Source organism: Lacerta agilis, chromosome 17 (assembly GCF_009819535.1).
Source record: "Lacerta agilis isolate rLacAgi1 chromosome 17, rLacAgi1.pri, whole genome shotgun sequence".
NCBI classification, from domain to species: Eukaryota; Metazoa; Chordata; class Lepidosauria; order Squamata; family Lacertidae; genus Lacerta; species Lacerta agilis.
This window is the reverse complement of record NC_046328.1, coordinates 33174444-33193844: the sequence shown is the minus strand read 5'-3', so window position 1 is coordinate 33193844 and position 19401 is coordinate 33174444. Positions and strand designations below refer to the sequence as shown.

At 50.3% G+C, this 19401-nt stretch overlaps 1 protein-coding gene across 2 annotated transcripts in view; it reads left to right on the top strand.

Moving 5' to 3' along the window:
• The window catches only part of DENND4B (DENN domain containing 4B), a 54389-nt gene that overhangs the window by 9656 nt on the left and 25332 nt on the right, over positions 1 to 19401 (top strand). For both annotated transcript variants that reach the window (XM_033174625.1, XM_033174624.1), the window contains exons 2-10: positions 1307 to 1623; positions 4461 to 4713; positions 5398 to 5467; positions 6868 to 7037; positions 7914 to 8155; positions 9236 to 9302; positions 12663 to 12721; positions 14305 to 14449; positions 18649 to 18824. In XM_033174625.1, coding sequence (XP_033030516.1) covers positions 1325 to 1623; positions 4461 to 4713; positions 5398 to 5467; positions 6868 to 7037; positions 7914 to 8155; positions 9236 to 9302; positions 12663 to 12721; positions 14305 to 14449; positions 18649 to 18824 — 1481 coding nt within the window. In that variant the 5' untranslated portion in view covers positions 1307 to 1324. The remainder of the gene's footprint in view (positions 1 to 1306; positions 1624 to 4460; positions 4714 to 5397; positions 5468 to 6867; positions 7038 to 7913; positions 8156 to 9235; positions 9303 to 12662; positions 12722 to 14304; positions 14450 to 18648; positions 18825 to 19401) is intronic.

Below are 19401 nucleotides of genomic sequence, written 5' to 3'. Positions count from 1 at the left end.
CAACGTTAAAAACAATTTTGAAAAACTTAATAATTACAGAAATGCACGGGACACACACACACACCCGCTAATAAAAATAACGACACCTAATGAAAAGTCACAAAGCTTCACGCAATCGCCTGTCCTGGGTTTAAATCTCCAGTCTTTTTGCCTTAGAAATTATCAGAAAGAAAAAGAGAGAAGGGGGCAGGCTGCCCACCCTTCCCAGAGACCTTCTCCAGTGTCCCTTTCGAGACTTTGGGTGCTGGGGGGGGGCAGGCATTTCTGGCCAGGGTGCTTCCACCCCTGCAGGACACGTCCCTGGTTTTTCATTATTTTAGGGAAGTTTTCTACACACCAATTTTCTGTGCAAACAGCAGAATCAAGGACTGCGCCTAACGTGGACCAGATCGGTTGTTCGCCTTGGGTGGGCAATGGTTTTTGTCACCGCCGGCACGGCAGAGGCTCCCTTTCCTCGTGACAGCTCCTGAAACACTTCCGTTCCGCTGCCCTGCCGGTTTGTTCCACTGGTTCTGGCGTTACGAAAAATGGGGACACGACCGGAGGCTGTAAAATTGCGCATGACAGAGAGGAATTCCCCCTCCCTCTCTCGTAACGCCAGAACTCGGGGGCATCTGATTTCAGAATAGATAAAAAAAGGCCGTCCTTCGCTTATCCGTTCAACCGCGGAACTCCCTGCCACAGGAGGTAGGGGCGGCCGCCATCTTAGATGGCTTTTAGACGAGCATCGGGACCCAGGTGGCGCTGTGGGTTAAACCACAGAGTCTAGGGCTTGCTGATCAGAAGGTCGGCGGTTCGAATCCCTGCGACGCGGTGAGCTCCTGTTGCTCGGTCCCTGCTCCTACCCACCTAGCAGTTCGAAAGCACATCAAAGTGCAAGTAGATAAATAGGGACCGCTCCAGCGGTAAGGTAAACGGCGTTTCCATGCGCTGCTCTGGTTCGCCAGAAGCGGCTTTGTCATGCTGGCCACATGACCCAGAAGCTGTCTGCGGACAAACGCCAGCTCCCTCGGCCTATAGAGCGAGATGAGCGCCGCAACCCCAGAGTCGGACACGACTGGACCGATTGGTCAGGGGTCCCTTTACCTTTACCTTTTAGACGAGCATTGGACAAATTCATGCAGGAGAAGCTTATCGCTGGTACACCATGGCCGTGCTCTGCCTCCCCAGGTTTCCTGTCTCTCGCGCCGCGGCAACGGGCCGTCGAACATTCCGCGCGGCGCTCCCGCGGAGGCCGCCATTCGCTGGGAGCTTCCCCGGAGGCGGGGCTTCTCACGCGGCTCCTCTTCTCGTTCCCCTGTTGCAGATGCCGTGAGCCGCCGCCATGACGGACGAGTGGGCCCCGCAGCTGGTGGACTACTTTGTGGTGGCCGGCTTGGCGGACACTTCGGCGCCGCTGGAGGATGAGAGCCAGCCGCCTCGCCCGGCCCGGCCCGGCGAGCCCATCGTGGACGTGGCCGTCATCGTGCGCTCGCAGGGCGAAGAGGTGCCGCACGGCTTCACCTGCATAGACCGCACCACCTCCGGGAACCCCGTGGAGCTCAACGCCGGGCTGCTCAACAACCCCCAGATGTACATCTGCTACAGGAGGGGCCGGGACAAGCCCCCCATTGTGGAGTTGGGGTAGGTTCGGAAACTTCGGCTGGTGCAGAATCCAGCGGCCAGGTTGCTCACCGGAGCAAGGCAGTTTGAGCATACTGCCCCGATCCCGGTCCGACTGCACTGGCTACCGATTAGTTTCCGGGCCCAATTCAAAGTGCCGGTTCTGACCTGTAGAGCCTTAAACGGCTCAGGACCGCGATACCTCAAGGACCGCCTCTTTCCGTATGAACCTACCTGGACCCTGAGATCACCTTCCGAGGCCCTTCCTCATTTGCCTCCTCCTCGAGAGCTCCGGAGGGTGGCAACTCGAGAACGGGGCCTTCTCTGCAGTGGCTCCCCATCCGTGGAATGTTCTCCCCAGGGAAGTTCGCCTGGCGCCTTCATTGTATACCTTTAGGCGCCAGGCAAAAACGTTCCTTTTTAACCAGGCCTTTGGGTGATCTGATTTACATCTTACGCCCTTTTAAACTGTGCTTTTTGGGGAGGAGGGGCTGTTGTGTTGTTGTTGTTGTTTTTATTAGGTATCTTGTGCTTTAGATATTGATTTTATTCCGTGAACCGTCCTGAGACCCCTGGGTATAGAGCAGTATATACTGTATTTTTCTGCGTATAACATGCCCCCAACCAATCGCCCGTCCCGCATATGCACTATCTGTGTATAAGACACCCCCCAAAAAAATTTTTTAACATTATGTCACAGTAAAAAAAAAAAAAACCTCGTCTTATACACAGAAAGGTACGGTAAATTCAATAAATAATAATAGGTTGGGATACAGTTGGGAGAGCATGACACTCTTCATCTCAGGGTTGTGGGTTCCAGCCCCACGTTGGGCAAAAGATTCCTGCATTGCAGGGGGTTGGACTAGATGACCCTGGGTGTCCCTTCCAACTCTGCGAATTCGCAGAGGAAGCAAATTCCACTGTCGCTTCCGAATACCAGTGGCCGGGAATGTCAAGGCAGGGAGTCCTCCTTGAGGGTTTCCCAGTGGTTGTCCATTGCAGACTTGGTGAGCCCCATGGCCTCATCCAGCAGGCCTCTTCTGATGTCCTTGGGTAGGGTGGTTGGTTGGATATGTGGGCATTCAGCATGCATGAGATGGGCCCCAGTATATTTCAGAATGCCTTTCCCCTTATGAAACCACACGGACCCCTTTAGATCTTCATCTGAGGCCCTCTCCTCTTCTTGAGAGAGGTTGGGAAGGTGGCAACAAGGGACGGGGCCTTTTCAGTGGTGGCACCCTGCTTGTGGAAAGCTCTCCCTACCCATAACGTCCTTTCGGCGCCAGGGCAACTGGCAGATCAGGGCCATTTGCTGTCTGGTATGTTTCCCACTGAGCTCCTTGGAGGAAAACGGAGCTAAAAAATGGAAAACGAGCGAGGTCCCAACCAAAGAAGGATGGCAACTTAAGTTGATAGACTATGCACAACTTGCAGGCTCAACATATAGAATAAGAGAACAAGAAGAAGATTGGGAAATGTTTATTGAATATACAGTGGTACCCCGCAAGACGAATGCCTCGCACAACGTAAAACTCGCAAAACGAAAGGGTTTTGCGAGTTTTTAGTTGACTCGCGAGATGAATTCGTCTATGGCTCTTTTTCGCAAGACGAATTCGTCTGGCGAGGTACCACTGTAAGCACCGGAGCCTCGCCCCGCCGTGTTTTAAAGCTGCAGGGAGTGTTGCTGTTCGCTCCTTGCAGCTTTAAAACGCGGCGCGACGCGGATCCGGTGCGCAGGGGGCGCCGTCGGATCGCGCACGGCCATCCAAAATGGTGGCGCGATCCCCCCCGCCCCCCGGAGCCTCGCCCCGCCGTGTTTTAAAGCTGCAGGGAGTGCTGCTGTTCGTTCCTTGCAGCTTTAAAACGCGGCGCGACGCGGATCCGGTGCGCGGGGGCGGCGTCGGATCGCGCACGGCCATCCAAAATGGCGGCGCGATCCCCCCCGCCCCCCGGAGCCTTGCCCCGCCGTGTTTCAAAGCTGCAGGGAGTGCTGCTGTTCGCTCCTTGCAGCTTTAAAACGCGGCGCGGCGCGGATCCGGTGCGCGGGGGGCGGGGTCGGATCGCGCACGGCCATCCAAAATGCTTCTGTTCGCTCCCTGCAGCTTTAAAACACGGCACGGCGAGGCTCCGGTGCGCGGGGGGGCGTCGTCGGATCGCGCCGCCATTTTGGATGGCCGTGCGCGATCCGACGCCGCCTCTCCCCACCGGAGCCTCATCGCGCCACGTTTTAAAGCTGCAAGGAGCGAACAGCAGTGCTGCTGTTCGCTCCCTGTAGCTTTAAAACACGGCGCGGCGAGGCTCCGGTGACGGTCGGAAGGGGCCCCCGGACTTTTTTTCCCATAGGAACGCATTAATTAAATTTTAATGCGTTCCTATGGGAAACGGTGCCTCGCAAGACGAAATTTCCGCAAGACGAAAAGTCTTGCGGAACGAATTAATTTCGTCTTGCGAGGCACCACTGTATGGGAAATAATTGTGTACAGCTGCAGACGCTAGCAGCGGTAAGATAACTTCAGCAGAGTAAAATGATGGATGCAATAATGGAAAACCGATTGGTATAGTTTTTTTGTAAAATATGCAGGGATTTAAGATATGTAAAATGAACCATGGAAAGAGAAGTCGTTGGTATCTTAAGGATGTAAAATGTTTATTTGAAATTCCAGAACATATTATTGGGGGGGGGGGAACGGAGCTATAAACACGATAAACAAAGGGAAAACTTGGAACTGAGAGTACCGCAAAGGACAGGTCCTTAGAATCGTAGAGTTTGTAGGGGTACCCAGGGGTCATCTAGTCCAACCCACAGTAATCCCTATTCCTCATAGTGAAACGCACACTCTCTTTTGCCATTCGCCTAGGGTGCACTACGACGGAAAAGACCACCCGAAGCCCGGCTACAAAATCATCGACACGACTCCCTACAGCCACTCGGCTAACCTGGCCTCCGGGGGCCCCGGGCACCAGCGCACTTTCCTGACGTACCGGCGAGCCAGCGAGACCCAGGCCTACAGCACACTGGGCATCACGGACATTTGCCTTATCATGCCCAGCAAAGGGGAGAGCCTCCCACACACCTTCTGCCGCGTGGACCGGAACCTCAACGCAGGCATGGTGAGTACCAGAGCTCAGGTGCTGCCGTGGCGCAGTGGCAGAACTCATGGCTTCGTACCCAGGAGGTCCCAGGTTCGGTCCCTGGCATCTCCAGGGAGGGCTGGAGGTTCCCCTCCCCATCTGAAATCCTGAAGTGTGGCTGCCAGTCAGTGCAGGCAGTGCTGAGCTGGATGGAGCAACGAGCTGGCAAATTATCCCAGCTCCGCTCTGTTCCTGTTTTGTCCTTTATTCATAGAATCATAGAGTTGTAGAGTTGGGAGGATCATCTAATCCAACTACCTTCAATGCAGGAATCATTGCCCAATGTGGAACTCGAACCCGCAACCCTCAGATTCAGCGTCTCATGCTCTGCCAACTGAGCCATCTCATGGCTCAGAACCAGGAGGGCTGGAACCTTCCTGTAGGGGAAGGCAGCCGAGTACCTGCTTTTGAGTGCAGAAGGTCCCAAGATCAGTCCCTGGCGTTTCCAGTTGAAGACCCAGGGAGCAGGTCACAGGGAAGTTTTTTTTTCTGCTCTTCTTGAGACGCTGGAGAGCAGCTGTCGGTCAGTGTAGCCAACATGAGGTTAGATGGACAAATACCCTTGACTTGGTGCAGGCAGATTTCTCTGTTCCCGAGGCTGCTTTTTCTGTGGTCCAGCCAATTGCTTTCCTCCACCTTTTCTTGCCTATCTCTTTTCTGCAGTGGGGACCAGCCCTCTACATCTGCTACAAGATGGCATTGGCAAAAGGGAACACTCTGGTTTACCAAGCAGGTATGTCTCGGACAGAGGACACGTGGCTCTTGGGGGCCTTACTGAGCTCCCTGTGTGTGTTGACTTATCTTTTTTAAGAAACTGCCATCCTGTTGCCCGGCTCTAACACAGGGGCAGGGGGACATTTGGCCCTCCGGGTACCAGTGGCTTCTAACTCTCCTCCGCTCCACCGAGGATGCTCTGATTGAAGCGTCGTAGCTGAGTTGTCAGAGCATCTGCTTTGCCTCCAGAAGGTCCCAGGTTCGATCCCCAGCTTCTCCAGAGAGAGCCCCCTGCCTGAAACCCTGGAGAGATGCTGCCAGTCAGCGCAGGCAATACTGAACCAGGTGGATCAGTGACTGGAGCACTCGCTTTATATTGCCAGCTTGTCTCGATATGCAAGGTGTGACTGGAAAGTTCGGTGAACGGTCACAGAAATCGGACAGCGAGAAATATTCGAACATACAATCGGCATCGGAAACCCACGAAATGCTCACAGTTGTGTGCGGAGACGAAGCTGTAACTCGAAAGACTGTGTGTGAGTGGTTTAAGCGTTTCCGTGAAGGGCGGCAAACCATCGAAGACGGCCCTCGGTCTGACAGACCATCGGTGAGCAGAACGGCGGCAAATGTCAACAGAGTTTGTTGAGTTGTTGTTGCGAAATCGGCCTTTGTCCATCCGAATGGTGGCGGAAGAATTGTGTATTCCACGTGAAATCGCTACTGAGTTGCCCCACCCTCCATATTCTCCCGATCTGGCCCCACTGGATTTCTTTCTTTTCCCAAAACTGAAATCTGCACTGAAAGGGCACAGATTTTCCAACATTCCACATGTCCAAGCTGCTGTGACGAGGGAACTGAAAGCAGTACGAGAAGAGGACTTCTCCAGAAGTTTCCAACAGTTCTACGAACTTTGTCAACTGTGCATTGTATCAGGGGGGTCTACTTTGAAGGCCTGTAAGGCATGTATGTTCTCGCTGTCTGGTTTCTCTGACCGTTCACCGAACTTTCCGGTCATACCTTGTATATCATCTGCCACGCTGACGGAGTTGGTCCAGATTTTTGAGGAGCGTCACTGTCGGGAGAGATGACATATTTGAGATGTGTGGGTCCTAGGATGCTGAGAGCTTCTCAGGTTAAAATGAGCACCGTGAAACGGGGCCTCAAAGCCAGCGAACTCAGGCTAAATCTGTTTGCACCTCCCCGAGGTTCCAAAGGAGCCGCAGAAACGTCTGAATAGTCTTCAGTAGTGAGTCCCATGTAGAGCAGAGTGCAGTAGTCAAGCCTGGAGGTTGCAGGGAATCGTGGATCAGTGGAGCAGGGTCCCCTCTTCCTGGGAATGGTTAGACCCTGAGGGATAGTTGTAATTAATTGACGGGGAGGGACCGAAATAGCTTCCCCCCATTTCTCTTCCCCTTCCAGGTCTCCTTAGTCGCTACCCGGAGGAGGACAACGAGGCTTTCCCGCTGCCGGAGTCCGTGGCTGTTTTTTGCCTGCCCATGGGTGCGACCATCGAGAGCTGGCCGGTCGACACGAAATACCAGCTTCCTGTCTTCTCCACCTTCGTGTTGACCGGGGCTTCGGGAGACAAGGTAGTCGGATTGCAGGATGGTGGGAACTACTGTTCGGGCTGGGTCAGAGAACCTGGGGTGGCTGTGCTACTTGGCAGGATTGTACCAACTTAGTGCATGTGTGTGGGTTTTGTTGCAGACAGGCTAGGGCAAGTATTTGTTTTATTTGAGTGCTTTTGCAACAGAGGTGTCTGGCAATCCACATGAAGAAAAGTTTTTTTAAAAATGATTGGTTAGTTGCATTTAAAACCTCCTTTCTCCTACCAAAGGAGCCCTGGCCAGCAAACTACAAATAATAAATACATATTTAAACATCATAAAAACATTTCCAATGAAGATGCAAACTAGGAAAGATCTCAACTTAAATGTGACCAAAAAAAACCATGAATCACAGCCCAAAAACCAATAGCAGGAGAGTTAGCAGCCGATAAGAACTGTCTTTAGAAGTCCCACGTCATAGGGTGGATCTTAAAACGTTCAATCAAATTCCAGAGTCTTGGAAATATTTAGAAGACCAGTTGCCTTTTATATTATCCTGGTTAGCGTTCGTTTTTCATGTTAGCATCAATAGTATTCTGACATTTGCTCCTTCACCGTGCTTGCACAGCATGGCAAACAAGTCCGCAGATGTTTCTAGTCCACAATATTTATTACAGAAGCCTGTCCCGCACACAATAAACACACATACAAACATAACAGTGGCAAATACCCTTTGTTTGGCCATATTGACAAAAATAATAAGAAGAAGGAGCATTATCCCCGTTCTCCAAAGATTCCCTTCCTGGTCGCCTGGAGTTAATCGCTCAATCGCCCCAGGTGAGTGACTGTTTCACCCACTCTGACCTTCCTCCTTCCCTGCCGCCTCCCCTTTCCGGCTTCTCCTGCTCTCATTCCCAGGTGTATGGCGCCGCCATCCAGTTCTACGAATCCTTCCCGCGGGAACGCCTCTCGGAGCGGCAATGCATGTGGCTGAACCTCCTCACCGTCGTCGACCGGCGCCCCATCACCAGCAAATCGGTGCAGACGCGCAAGAGCATCTGCGTCTTGTCCCACTGGCCCTTTTTCGACGTCTTCCGGAAATTCCTCACCTTCCTGTACCGCTACAGCATCTCGGGGCCTCACGTTCTTCCGCTCGAGGCGTAAGTTGGACTGCAGCCGATCAGGGCCTGTGTGTGTGGTTGCAAGGCCTGAAACGTAAGCAGAAGCTTTATCTAAATAATGGCCACAGACCTCTCTAATTTGATGTGGGAGATGGCAGGCTGTCTCGCCAGAGTGGTCCATGCTCTGGTTACCTCCCGCTTGGACTGCCGCAACGCACTCTACGTGGGGCTACCTTTGAAGGTGACCCGGAAACTACAACAATCCAGAACGCGGCAGCTAGACTGGTGACTGGGAGCGGCTGCCGAGATCATATAACACCAGTCCGGAAAGACCTACATTGGCTCCCAGTACGAGCAGGGTGGCGCTGTGGGTTAAACCACAGAGCCTAGGGCTTGCTGATCAGAATAGGTACCGCTCCGGCGGGAAGGTAAACAGCGTTTCCGTGCGCTGCTCTGGTTCATCAGAAGCGGCTTTGTCATGCTAGCCACATGACCTGGAAGATGTACGCCGGCTCCCTCGGATCTGACTGGGTTTCCCCAGCCACTCTGGGCGGCTTCCAACAAAATATTAAAATACAATAGTCTATTAAACATTAAAAGCTTCCCTAAGCAGGGCTGACTTCAGATGTCTTCTAAAAGTCTGGTAGTTGTTTATCTCTTTGACATCTGGTGGGAGGGCGTTCCACAGGGCGGGTGCTACTACCGAGAAGGCCCTCTGCCTGGTTCCCTGTAACTTGGCTTCTCGCAGCGAGGGAACTGCCAGAAGGCCCTCGGAGCTGGACCTCAGTGTCCGGGCAGAACGATGGGGGCGGAGATGCTCCTACGATGGGGGTGGAGACGCTCCTTCAGGTATACTGGACCGAGGCTGTTTAGGGCTTTAAAGGTCAGCACCAACACTTTGAATTGTGCTCAGGAACCACAGTGTTTACACCATGGAGGCAGTACTGCTTCTGAGTCAAGCAGATCATTGGCCTGATCCAGTAGAGCTCTTCCTGTGCCTGTAAGCTGCTGTAACAGGGCAGAGATGGCAATTGTGGTTTTATTGTGTGTGTGTGTGTGTGTGTGTGTGTGTCTAGGGGGTGTTCTTCTTCCCTGTGACTTCTCTGTTGCTCTTTCTAGGCACATCTCTCATTTCATGCACAATGTCCCCTTCCCATCTCCACAGCGGCCTCGGATCCTGGTTCAGGTAAGCAGAGAGTGGAGGAACCCAGAGCCTTTGCTCATCCTGTTGTTGGCAGTGGGGGGGGGGGCGGGAAGGGGTTGCAGCTGGCGGAGGGGGCAGGAAATAGTTCCACTGTGTCAGCAATAGGGCAGTGGTAATCTCAGAGGTGCACACTTCCTTCATGATAGTCACAACCGCACTTCCTTGCCACCGTACCCCCTAATAAGATTATGCATAAACTAGACATTAAACCCGTTAAATTCACGGGCGCTAGAACATAATGTGGTCAAACATTTTTAAAAACAGAGTTTGGGCAATGTTACAGGTGGGTAGCCGTGTTGGTCTGCCATAGTCAAAACAAAATAAAATAAAAAAATCCTTCCAGTAGCACCTTAGAGACCAACTAAGTTTGTTCTTGGTATGAGCTTTCGTGTGCATGCACACTTCTTCAGATACACTGAAATATGTATTTCACTGAAATGAGAAATGAAAAGTGTATCTGCAGAAGTGTGCATGCACACGAAAGCTCATACCAAGAACAAACTTAGTTGGTCTCTAAGGTGCTACTGGAAAGAATTTTTTATTTTGTTTTGTTTTGAGTTTGGGCAATGTTTGTTTATGGTATAGATCACACCAGTGGGTTTTTTTTTCCAAAAAAAAAAAAAAATGTTTGTCCTACAGAATTTCAGAGGCGACTCTGCCTCAATGTTAGTTACTGAAACTTTGTCAGCTCTGCGTCCCTGTTGCCCTAGCAACGCCGGGGACATGCGCAGAGCTGACTGAGCGGCTCTCGCTTATCTCGGTTTCTTTTTCTAACAACGCGAGAGGCACATGACGTAGCCAGCTCTGCGCATAGCGTCCCTGTTGCCCTAGCAACATCGGGAACACGTGCAGAGCTGACCGAGCAGCTCTCGCTTGACATCGCTCGCCCGCCGCCACTTGTAACGGCCGCTGCCGCTTAGAAGTAAGTCCACGCGAGCGCGCACCCGCCGTGTGCCCGCGCACTCCCGCTGCTTCAACAGTTTTGCCCGGCCGCCTGAAGTCTCTGCCCTCCAAGTCCCAACGGCTGTCCGTGGGGCACATGCGCAGTAGCGCAATCCCACGGACACAAGGACTGGACGCAGAGACACTTGCACTTTATTACAAAGGATATGAATTATTATTGTTATTGTTATCATTATCTCAATTTATAGACCGCCCAGAAGGTCCCAGGACAGTGTACAACATTATAAAAGCATTGCAGAACAGCAGTGATAAAAAGCATACCGACAGACAGCCTAATTATAAAATAGTCGTCATGATAACAGTCCTCTCTCCCACGCTTTCACAAGCCGTAGATTACTTAATGTACCATAGGCCAGGGTAAAGAGGAATGCTTTCTCCTAAAGACATGTAGTGATGGCACCAGGTGAGCCTCTCTCAGGGAGAGCACTCCACAATCGGGGAGCCACCACAGAAAAGGCCCTAATAAGTAGGGATGCATTGGAACAATCATTGTTAATCTCCATGTGTTTGCCTTTCAGTTAGTGTAAGGTCCTTGGGTGGTTGCTCATGAGAAACCAGGCAAAACTCCAGCCGTTTCTTTAGTAGTTTTATTGTGCATACTGTGTACACTGCAGAGCTAAAAATTCATGTCTGTATCAACCGTCTGCAGAACCCGGGAGTGGCCCCTTCCGGTTCTGACCCCAACGTAAGAGTTTCGGTATAATGATAATGATGATGATGATGATATAATAATTTTTTATTTGTACCCCGCCCATCTGGCTGAGCTTCCCCAGCCACTCTGGGCGGCTCCCAAACGAATACAGTGTTAGATATTAAAAACGTCCCTAAACAGGGCTGCCTTCAGGTGTCTCTTAAAAATAGGATAACTGCTTATTTCCTTGACATCTGATGTGAGGGCGTTCCACAGGGAGGGCGCCACTACCGAGAAGGCCCTCTGCCTGGTTCCCTGTAACTTGGCTTCTCGCAATGAGGGAACCGCCCGAAGGCCCTTGGCGCTGGATCTCAGTGTCCGGGCTGAATGATGGGGGTGGAGACGCCCCTTCAGGTATACAGGACCTGTATACGACATCTCCGCCTCCCCTCTTTTCGTTTCACCCCTCTGCGTACTTGGGGTGACGGAAACAGCGTGTCTCCCTCCTCGCCCGCTGAGCGAGAGGAGTGCAGGGTCTCTCCAACATCCCCGGAGCCTTGGCTCTCCAGCTCCTGGGCTGCCTGCGCCTCCCCACTGGAGACCTCGCTGCTCCCTCCGCTGGACGAGGAGGTGCTACTGGTCAGGTGGCGCTGAGGCTCTCTGTAGCGTCCCGAGAGCCCTTCCACCACCCTGCGCTGAGCCGGGGACAGTTCCCTGACGGTTAGGTTTACTATTTTCTCCACATCCGATGATTTGGAGTCCTCCAATATCTTACTATGTTGTGTTTTCCTTGAAGTTCCACTGTACACAACGGAACTTGCCCGTCGTCCTCTTGAAACTGAAGCACCTTCATTTTCCGGTGTTCCTTAATGCTTAGCTTTGGAGCATACAGGACCCCTCCTCCTTGATGTCCTTCCCACACTCCTCCAGAGTGACCCCGGGAGCCGATCCTCTTACCTCTTTCCTCTCCCGATTGTCTCTAAACAGTACGGAGGATGAGAAGACTTCTTCCCGTTGGCTTAAAACAGGCATGGCCAAACTCGGCCCTCCAGCTGTTTGGGGACTACAGCTCCCATCATCCCTAGCTAACAGGACCAGTGGTCAGGGATGGTGGGAACTGTAGTCCCAAAACAGCTGGAGGGCAAAGTTTGGCCATGCCTGGAGCCTTAAAATCTCCCTTTTTCATGCTGGTTGGGTGCCTCTAGGATGCTGTGAATTGAGGGGCCCTGCTGTTGAAATCGTAATGGGTCTTTGCCTCCCCTGCAGCCCTAGACCGCTACACCTCTGGCTGTCAGGCAGCTGAAGAACGAGCCATTGGTTTGTTCTTCCATGTAATAACCATTTGCTGTAATAACCCCTTGAGCGATGCTTGGAGAGAGGCCCTTAGCTCTTAGCCTACCTTGCATGAAGGGGGTCCCAGGCACCTCCAGGTCAGGCCAGGAATTGTCCCCCTGCCTGAAACCCTGGAGAGCTGTGCTGCCAGTCCGTATAGGAAATTCTGAGCTGGATATATATTAAAAAGTAAAAAACAACAACAACTGAGAATCGGAAGATTATGGTTCATCTGGGGTGGAGGATTGAGATGCGTGTTTTGCAGTAATCTTGAGTGTCGCGCTAATAAAGGACAGCTTTTGGTCTGCGCTGCTGATTGTTTGGGCTGTATCTAAAGCTGTATTTTCCCTGTAAGGAATCACTCAGGAATCGGTTCTTCCCTGTCCCTCCCCTCTCCCTTCTTTTTGCCTCTCCAGATGTCTTCCTACGATAACATGCTCCTGTGCCAGCCTGTTTCATCCCCTCTGCCGCTCAGGTATGCTCTACTGACATTATTAGAGATGCTGCTAGCTTAACTCCAGTTTCGCTCAAAGGGACTTCTGCCTGGACCGGCGTGTCGCGTGAAACTACGGTCTGGCTCATGCCGGGACCATGTTCAAAGTGTAGCTCTTAGTACTGTATATAAACAGCTTGGGATGAGTTTGCCTGTGAGATCGATTTATCCTATACATGCCTACTAGACTGCAGAACTGGGGCTGTTGCAGGTGCCACCTAATACCACTCTGTATTTATAATAAATGGATATCTCATCATAGCAGCATGCAAACCTTGGAACTCCCTGCCTATTGGCAGGCACCTTTGTTAGATTCCTTTCAGTGCCTGCTTTGGAATGTTTTTAAGGCAAGCCTATCCTAGACTCGTAATTCTTCTTTAAACAAAAATTGTACAGCATTTATAAATTACATATATATACAGAAATTATATCTCACACACATAAAAAATACTCTTATGCTAATATCCTGTAGAGAACTTGTACAATTTGTTATATAAAAAAAAGGAAAAAAAAGAAAGAAACCCCACTTCCCCCCTGCTGCTTCCCCCTGTTCTTCTTCTGTTTTCCTTTGCCACCTGTATCCACGGATATATGCTTCTTTATTATGATTATCATCTGTCACATATTTTCAATCTGTTCCCATATTGTAAAGCCACTCCTTCAAATTTATCTTATATTATTAATATAATATATATTATTAATAAAACATTAACTTATATTGTCCAGAAAAAAACAGCTTTGTTATAAATATAAGCCTATCCTAGACACGCGGGTGGCGCTGTGGGTTAAACCACAGAGCCTAGGGCTTGCCGATCAGAAGGTCGGCGGTTCGAATCCCCGTGACGGGGTGAGCTCCTGTTGCTCAGTCCCAGCTCCTGCCCACCTAGCAGTTTGGAAGCACGTCAAAATGCAAGTAGATAAATAGGTACCGCTCCGGCGGGAAGGTAAACGGCGTTTCCGTGCACTGCTCTGGTTCACCAGAAGCGGCTTTGTCATGCTGGCCACATGACCCGGAAGCTGCACGCCGGCTCTCTAGGCCAGTAAAGCGAGATGAGCGCCGCAACCCCAGAGTCGGACACGACTTGACCTAATGGTCAGGGGTCCCTTTACCTTTATCCTAGACATGTAGTATCCTGGGTTTTTTAAAAACTGTTTTAACTATTGTTAAAAGGTTTCAAATAGCTGTTTTTAACTGCTTTTGTTTCCACTGTGTACATCTAAAGGCAAAATTAACAGTAAGCAAAGATGAAAACTTGCCGGCCTCCACATGTCTGGATAGACTTCCCTAAACAAAAATGCTTTTTTGCAGGTGCCAAAAAGTTTTAAATTAAATTCAGTGGGAATTTTTAAATATGGGATTACTGGGGGCTGGTGGAGAAGCTGCCTTGATCTTCGCCTCAGGCGTCAAAATGCCTTGGGCCGGCCCTGTTATTTGTATATAATGTGGGGGAAGGAATGTAACCAGACTGGCTTTCCTGGGATGGTGGGACTGAGCACATTGGGTTCTTAAAGGTGCTTAGTGAGTCGGCTGCCTTTTCACCGACCACGACCTTCTTTCCTTACAGTGGCGCCAGCTTCCTCACCCTGCTGCAGACGCTGGGTCCCGACAATGCCGTGGCCCTCCTTGTGGCGGTGCTCACGGAACAGAAGTTGCTCATCCATTCCCTGAGGCCGGACGTCTTGACCAGTGTGGGCGAAGCCTTGGTCTCGGTGAGTCGGGGCTCCTGGGTAGCCTTTCAGGGTTCAGGTGGGACGGAAGACAGGGGAGGCAGCAGTAGGCAAAGCCAGTGATAGGTGGAGCCAGAGTCCATGACACGAAGAGCCAGCTAAGCCCACATTCACCCCATACCTTTGAAGCTCTAGGTGTCAGAAATGCGGTCGGGGCAACTCCAGACTTCTCTGTGGCCACTCCCTGGCTGCCGATGCCCAAACAGTCCAGAGGCCAGTAATATGCGACTCCTCTCCAATGAGAAAAGCACGCACGATTCCTGCATTTCGCAGTAGGAAAGAATAAGCCAAAAGTAGAATCCAAAACTACTTTATTAAAGGCTATTTACAAAGTCCATTCTCTGTTTCTCTGCTCCCAAAACTCCCAACAGAACAGAGCTCGGCATTTTGCTTCTTACTCCATCGAGAACCAGAAGCGAAAGGGGGGGGGGGATACAATACAATAACATCACATGGTAGGAAGAGATAAAACACAGGCTTCCTTTCTCACGCTAAACACAGACAGAAAGTGAAAAACAATAGACACATATTATGCTGCTTGCTGTAGCAGCAGAGGTTATGCTAAAATCCTAACACTAGGGTGCCGGTTTCAACCGCTGTGGCTTCCACCCCCCAAGAATTCAGCCGTGATTAAATGGGCCCAAGACTTCCGCCATAACATAGATATGAGCCAATGGGAAAACTTAAATGGGAAAGGAAATTGGAAATTGACAGTGTGGTAAACCAGTGAGCCTCTTGGGCTTGCCGATTGGAAGGTCGGCAGTTCGAATCCCTGTGACGGTGTGAGCTCCCGTTGCTCGGTCCCAGCTCCTGCCAACCTAGCAGTTCGAAAGCACGCAGTTCAAGCAGATAAATAGGTACTGCTCTGGCGGGAAGGTAAACGGCGTTTCCGTGCACTGCTCTGGTTTCACCAGAAGCGTCTTTGTCATGCTGGCCACATGAACCAGAAGCTGTACGCCGGCTCCCTCAGCCAGTAAAGCGAGATGAGCGCCGCAACCCCAGAGTCCTTCGCGACTGGACTTAACTGTCAGGGGTCCTTCACCTTTTTATACTCTAAGGGAGAACCTTCAAAAAATGTTATATCTTTGGTATTTGACCCCCCTGGAAACTATCATAAATGTATAGAAGCGTCCCCAATACCTGCTGGAGATGTGGAGAAACAGGTGGTACCATGTATCATATGTGGTGGGTGTGTAAATATAACAAAGCCTTCTGGAAGGATACGGTACTTATTTAGAACTTTTAAAAAATGTTAAGAGTAAAAGGTAAAGGTAAAGGTCCCCTTATAGTTAAGTCCAGTCGTGGATGACTCTGGGGTTGCGGCACTCATCTCGCTCTATAGGCCGAGGGAGCCGGCGTTTGTCCGCAGACAGTTTTTCCAGGTCATGTGGCCAGCATGACTAAGCCGCTTCTGGCGAAACCAGAGCAGCGCACGGAAACGCCGTTTACCTTCCCGCCAGAGCAGTACCTATTTTTCTACTTGAACTGCGTGCTTTCGAACTGCTAGGTTGGCAGGAGCTGGGACCGAGCAACGGGAGCTCACCCCGCCGTGCGGATTCGAACTGCCAACCTTCCGATCGGCAAGCCCAAGACTCAGTGGTTTACACCATAGTGCCACCCGCATCATATGTTAAAAGTAAAGGTAAAGGTACCCCTGACCATTAGGTCCAGTCGCGGACGACTCTGGGGTTGCGGCGCTCATCTCGCTCTATAGGCCGAGGGAGCCGGCGTTTGTCCACAGACAGCTTCCGGGTCATGTGGCCAGCATGTTAAAAGTACCTCTTCTTAAAAGAAACCAGAATTATTTTTACTTGGCATTACAGGACCTGATATTCCCCGGAACGTAAGAAAAGTTGTCCTATACGCCACAGTAGCTGCGAGGGTACTCATTGCTATGTATTGGGAAAGTGATAAAATCTCCTCTAAATCAGAATGGGTATTGAAGCTTGTAGAATATGCTGAACTAGACAATCTGTCTGAAAAGATCAAAGACAAGCCTAAGCAGGGGCTTATTTCAAATTGGGAAGCTTTCGAGAAATACCTCGAGAATAGCTGCTGTAATTTAAACTCGGTAGCAGCCTTTGAACAACCTCTGTAAAGAATTTACGCAAAAAGGGGGGGGACAAAAGATCTTTTTACTTTATTTCTAAACAAGTATACAAACTTATGCAACAAGTTTAAAATGAATGAAATATGGAAAGGACAGAAGGTCAGACGCTTTGGAAGAAAAATGTATTGTTAAAGTTCCAGTTACAGGTAGGTAACCGTGTTGGTCTGCCATAGTGTATCTGAAGAAGTGTGCATGCACACGAAAGCTCATACCAAGAACAAACTTAGTTGGTCTCTAAGGTGCTCCTGGAAGGGATTTTTTATTTTGTTTTGTTTTTATTGTTAAAGTGTTTGCGTTTTCTGTGATTTTTTTTGGTGACTCGGTTTATTGACAACAATGAATGTAAGTTTATGTTGCATAGATGCAAGTAAATATAATAAAGCATGATTTAAAAGAGAAAAAGAAAAAGAAAAAAGAAAATTCTGGGAGCTGCGGTTTTGTTAAGGCCTCCAAGAGCTGCTAGGAGATCCCTTTTCCTCTCATGGAGCTACAGTTCCCAAAAGATTGATTGTTAAAGCAGCCTGGGAATTGTAGCTCTGGGAAAGGAAATAAGAGGTCTCTTAACAACTCTGGGCACCCTTAACTAACTACAGCTCCCAGGATTCTTGGGGGGGTGGTGGCCATGACAGTGGTATCATGTTGCTTTAAATACATAGTGCAGATGGGATCTTTTATGTCCTGATCGCTGCTGGATTCTGAGGTCGCGACGTGACCCAACGGACAGAATCCTGCGTCCTCGTTGGGCATCTTTTCCCCTCTCTGGAGATATCTTGGTGTTTCTGACACAGGAAAATTACTCTCACAGATCTACGGTCCCATTTAAAGCACCATGACGCCACATTAAACAGTCATGGCTTCCCCCCAAAAAAATAATTCTGGGAACTGTAGTTTCTCAAGAGTGCTGAGAATTATTAGGAGACTCCTTTCCCATCATGGAGCTACAATATTTTTTTATTTATACCCTGCCCTTCTGACTGGGCTTCCCCAGCCGCTCTGGGTGGCTTACAGCACATTAAAAAAATTGTAATATGCAGAGTGGTTTAACCAGGCATAGGCAAACTCGGCGCTCCAGGTGTTTTGGGACTACAACTCCCATCATCCCTGACCACTGGTCCTGTTAGCTAGGGGTGATGGGAGTTGTAGTCGCAAAACATCTGGAGAGCCAAGTTTGGGGGTGCCTGGGTTTAACAATCTTTCTTCCCAGGAAACTCTGGGAGTTGTAGCTCTGTGAGCGGGAATTCCCATCACCCGTAACAAACTACAGCTCCCAGAAATGTTTTATGGGGGGAGGGAGAGAAGTTTGAGGTACCGTATTTTTCGCTCCATAAGACACATTTTTTCCTCCTAAAAAGTAAGGGGAAATATCTGTGCATCTTATGGAGCGAATGGTGGTCCCTGGAGCTGAATTGCCCAGGGGCCAAAAGAGGATCATGCTTTTTATTTTACAAAGAAAAAAGGGGGTGTTGAAATGACCCTGCTCAGCAGCTGATCAGCAAGAGATCAGGAGAGAGATAAGAGTCCCTGCTCCCTTTCAGCCCCGCCCTCCTTTGTTGAATGTGCTGCAGAGGGAGGTTGTTTGTTTCCCCAGCGACATGTGACTGGCTGATTAGATTATCTGTCTGGAAACTAGAAAAAGCCTCCGTTTCCTTTAGAAGCTGCAGAAATGTGAGTTGAACCCCATAAAAACGGGGCTTTTCCTCTTTGTTTTTCCCCCTTTGCAAAAAAGCTGCAAAACTTTTAGCTGATCCTCAAAAAAACAGGGTTTTTCCCTTTGCAAAAAAAGCTGCAAAGGTTTTAGCTGATCCTTTAAAAAAAACAGGGCTTTTAGAGGAGGAAAACCAGAAAAAAAATTTTTTCTTGTTTCCTCCTCTAAAAACGAGGTGCGCCCTATGGTCTGGTGCGCCCTACGGAGCGAAAAATACGGTATGTAGCACTGCTTTAAATGTGCAGTGCATATGGGCCCCCGGTCTCCTCCATCTAGGCCTCGCAACGTATTTTTATTCCCCTGCCAGCTCCTTCTAGGCCTTCCAAGGCCCCCCAGCCCTCACCTCTGCGTTTGCCCCCCCCCCAGATGATATTCCCACTGCACTGGCAGTGCCCTTACATCCCCCTCTGCCCACTCACCCTGGCCGACGTCCTGTGCGCCCCAGTGCCCTTCATTGTCGGGGTCCACTCCAGCTACTTCGACCTCCACGATCCGCCGCGCGACGTCACCTGCGTCGATCTGGACACCAACACCATCTTCCAGTGAGTGCCGCATGCGGATGTGGGAGGGGTGCGGCCTGCTCCCCACCCCCCTTCCAAGAACTCCCTGCCGCCCCCTTCTCTCTTTTTTTTTTAAACCTGTTCATTTTATTAAATTTTAGGAGATCGGCACAAATCGTACTTTCATCAATATCAGTGACTTTCAGGGCTTAAGATTTCCCTCATTCGTATTGGAGTAGTTTGCAAATGGTGGTTCCCCCACTTCACGTGGAGCAGTGGTTTTAGAGTGTCAGGCCAGGTGCTAGGAGACCTCGGTTCGAATCCCCACTTGGTCACGAGGCTCACTCCCTGGGACAAGTCCCTGCCTCTCAGCTTCACAAGGTTGTTGTGGGATTAAATGAAGAGAACCATGAGGCCATCTTGAGATCCGTGGAGAAAAAAATAAGGTGGGATATAAATGCTACAAATACCGTATTTTCCGGCGTATAAGACGACTGGGCGTATAAGACGACCCCCAACTTTTCCAGTTAAAATACAGAGTTTGAGATATACTCGACCGCAGATTCTCCACCCGGCGTATAAGACGACCCCCGGCTTTTGAGAAGATTTTCCTGGATTA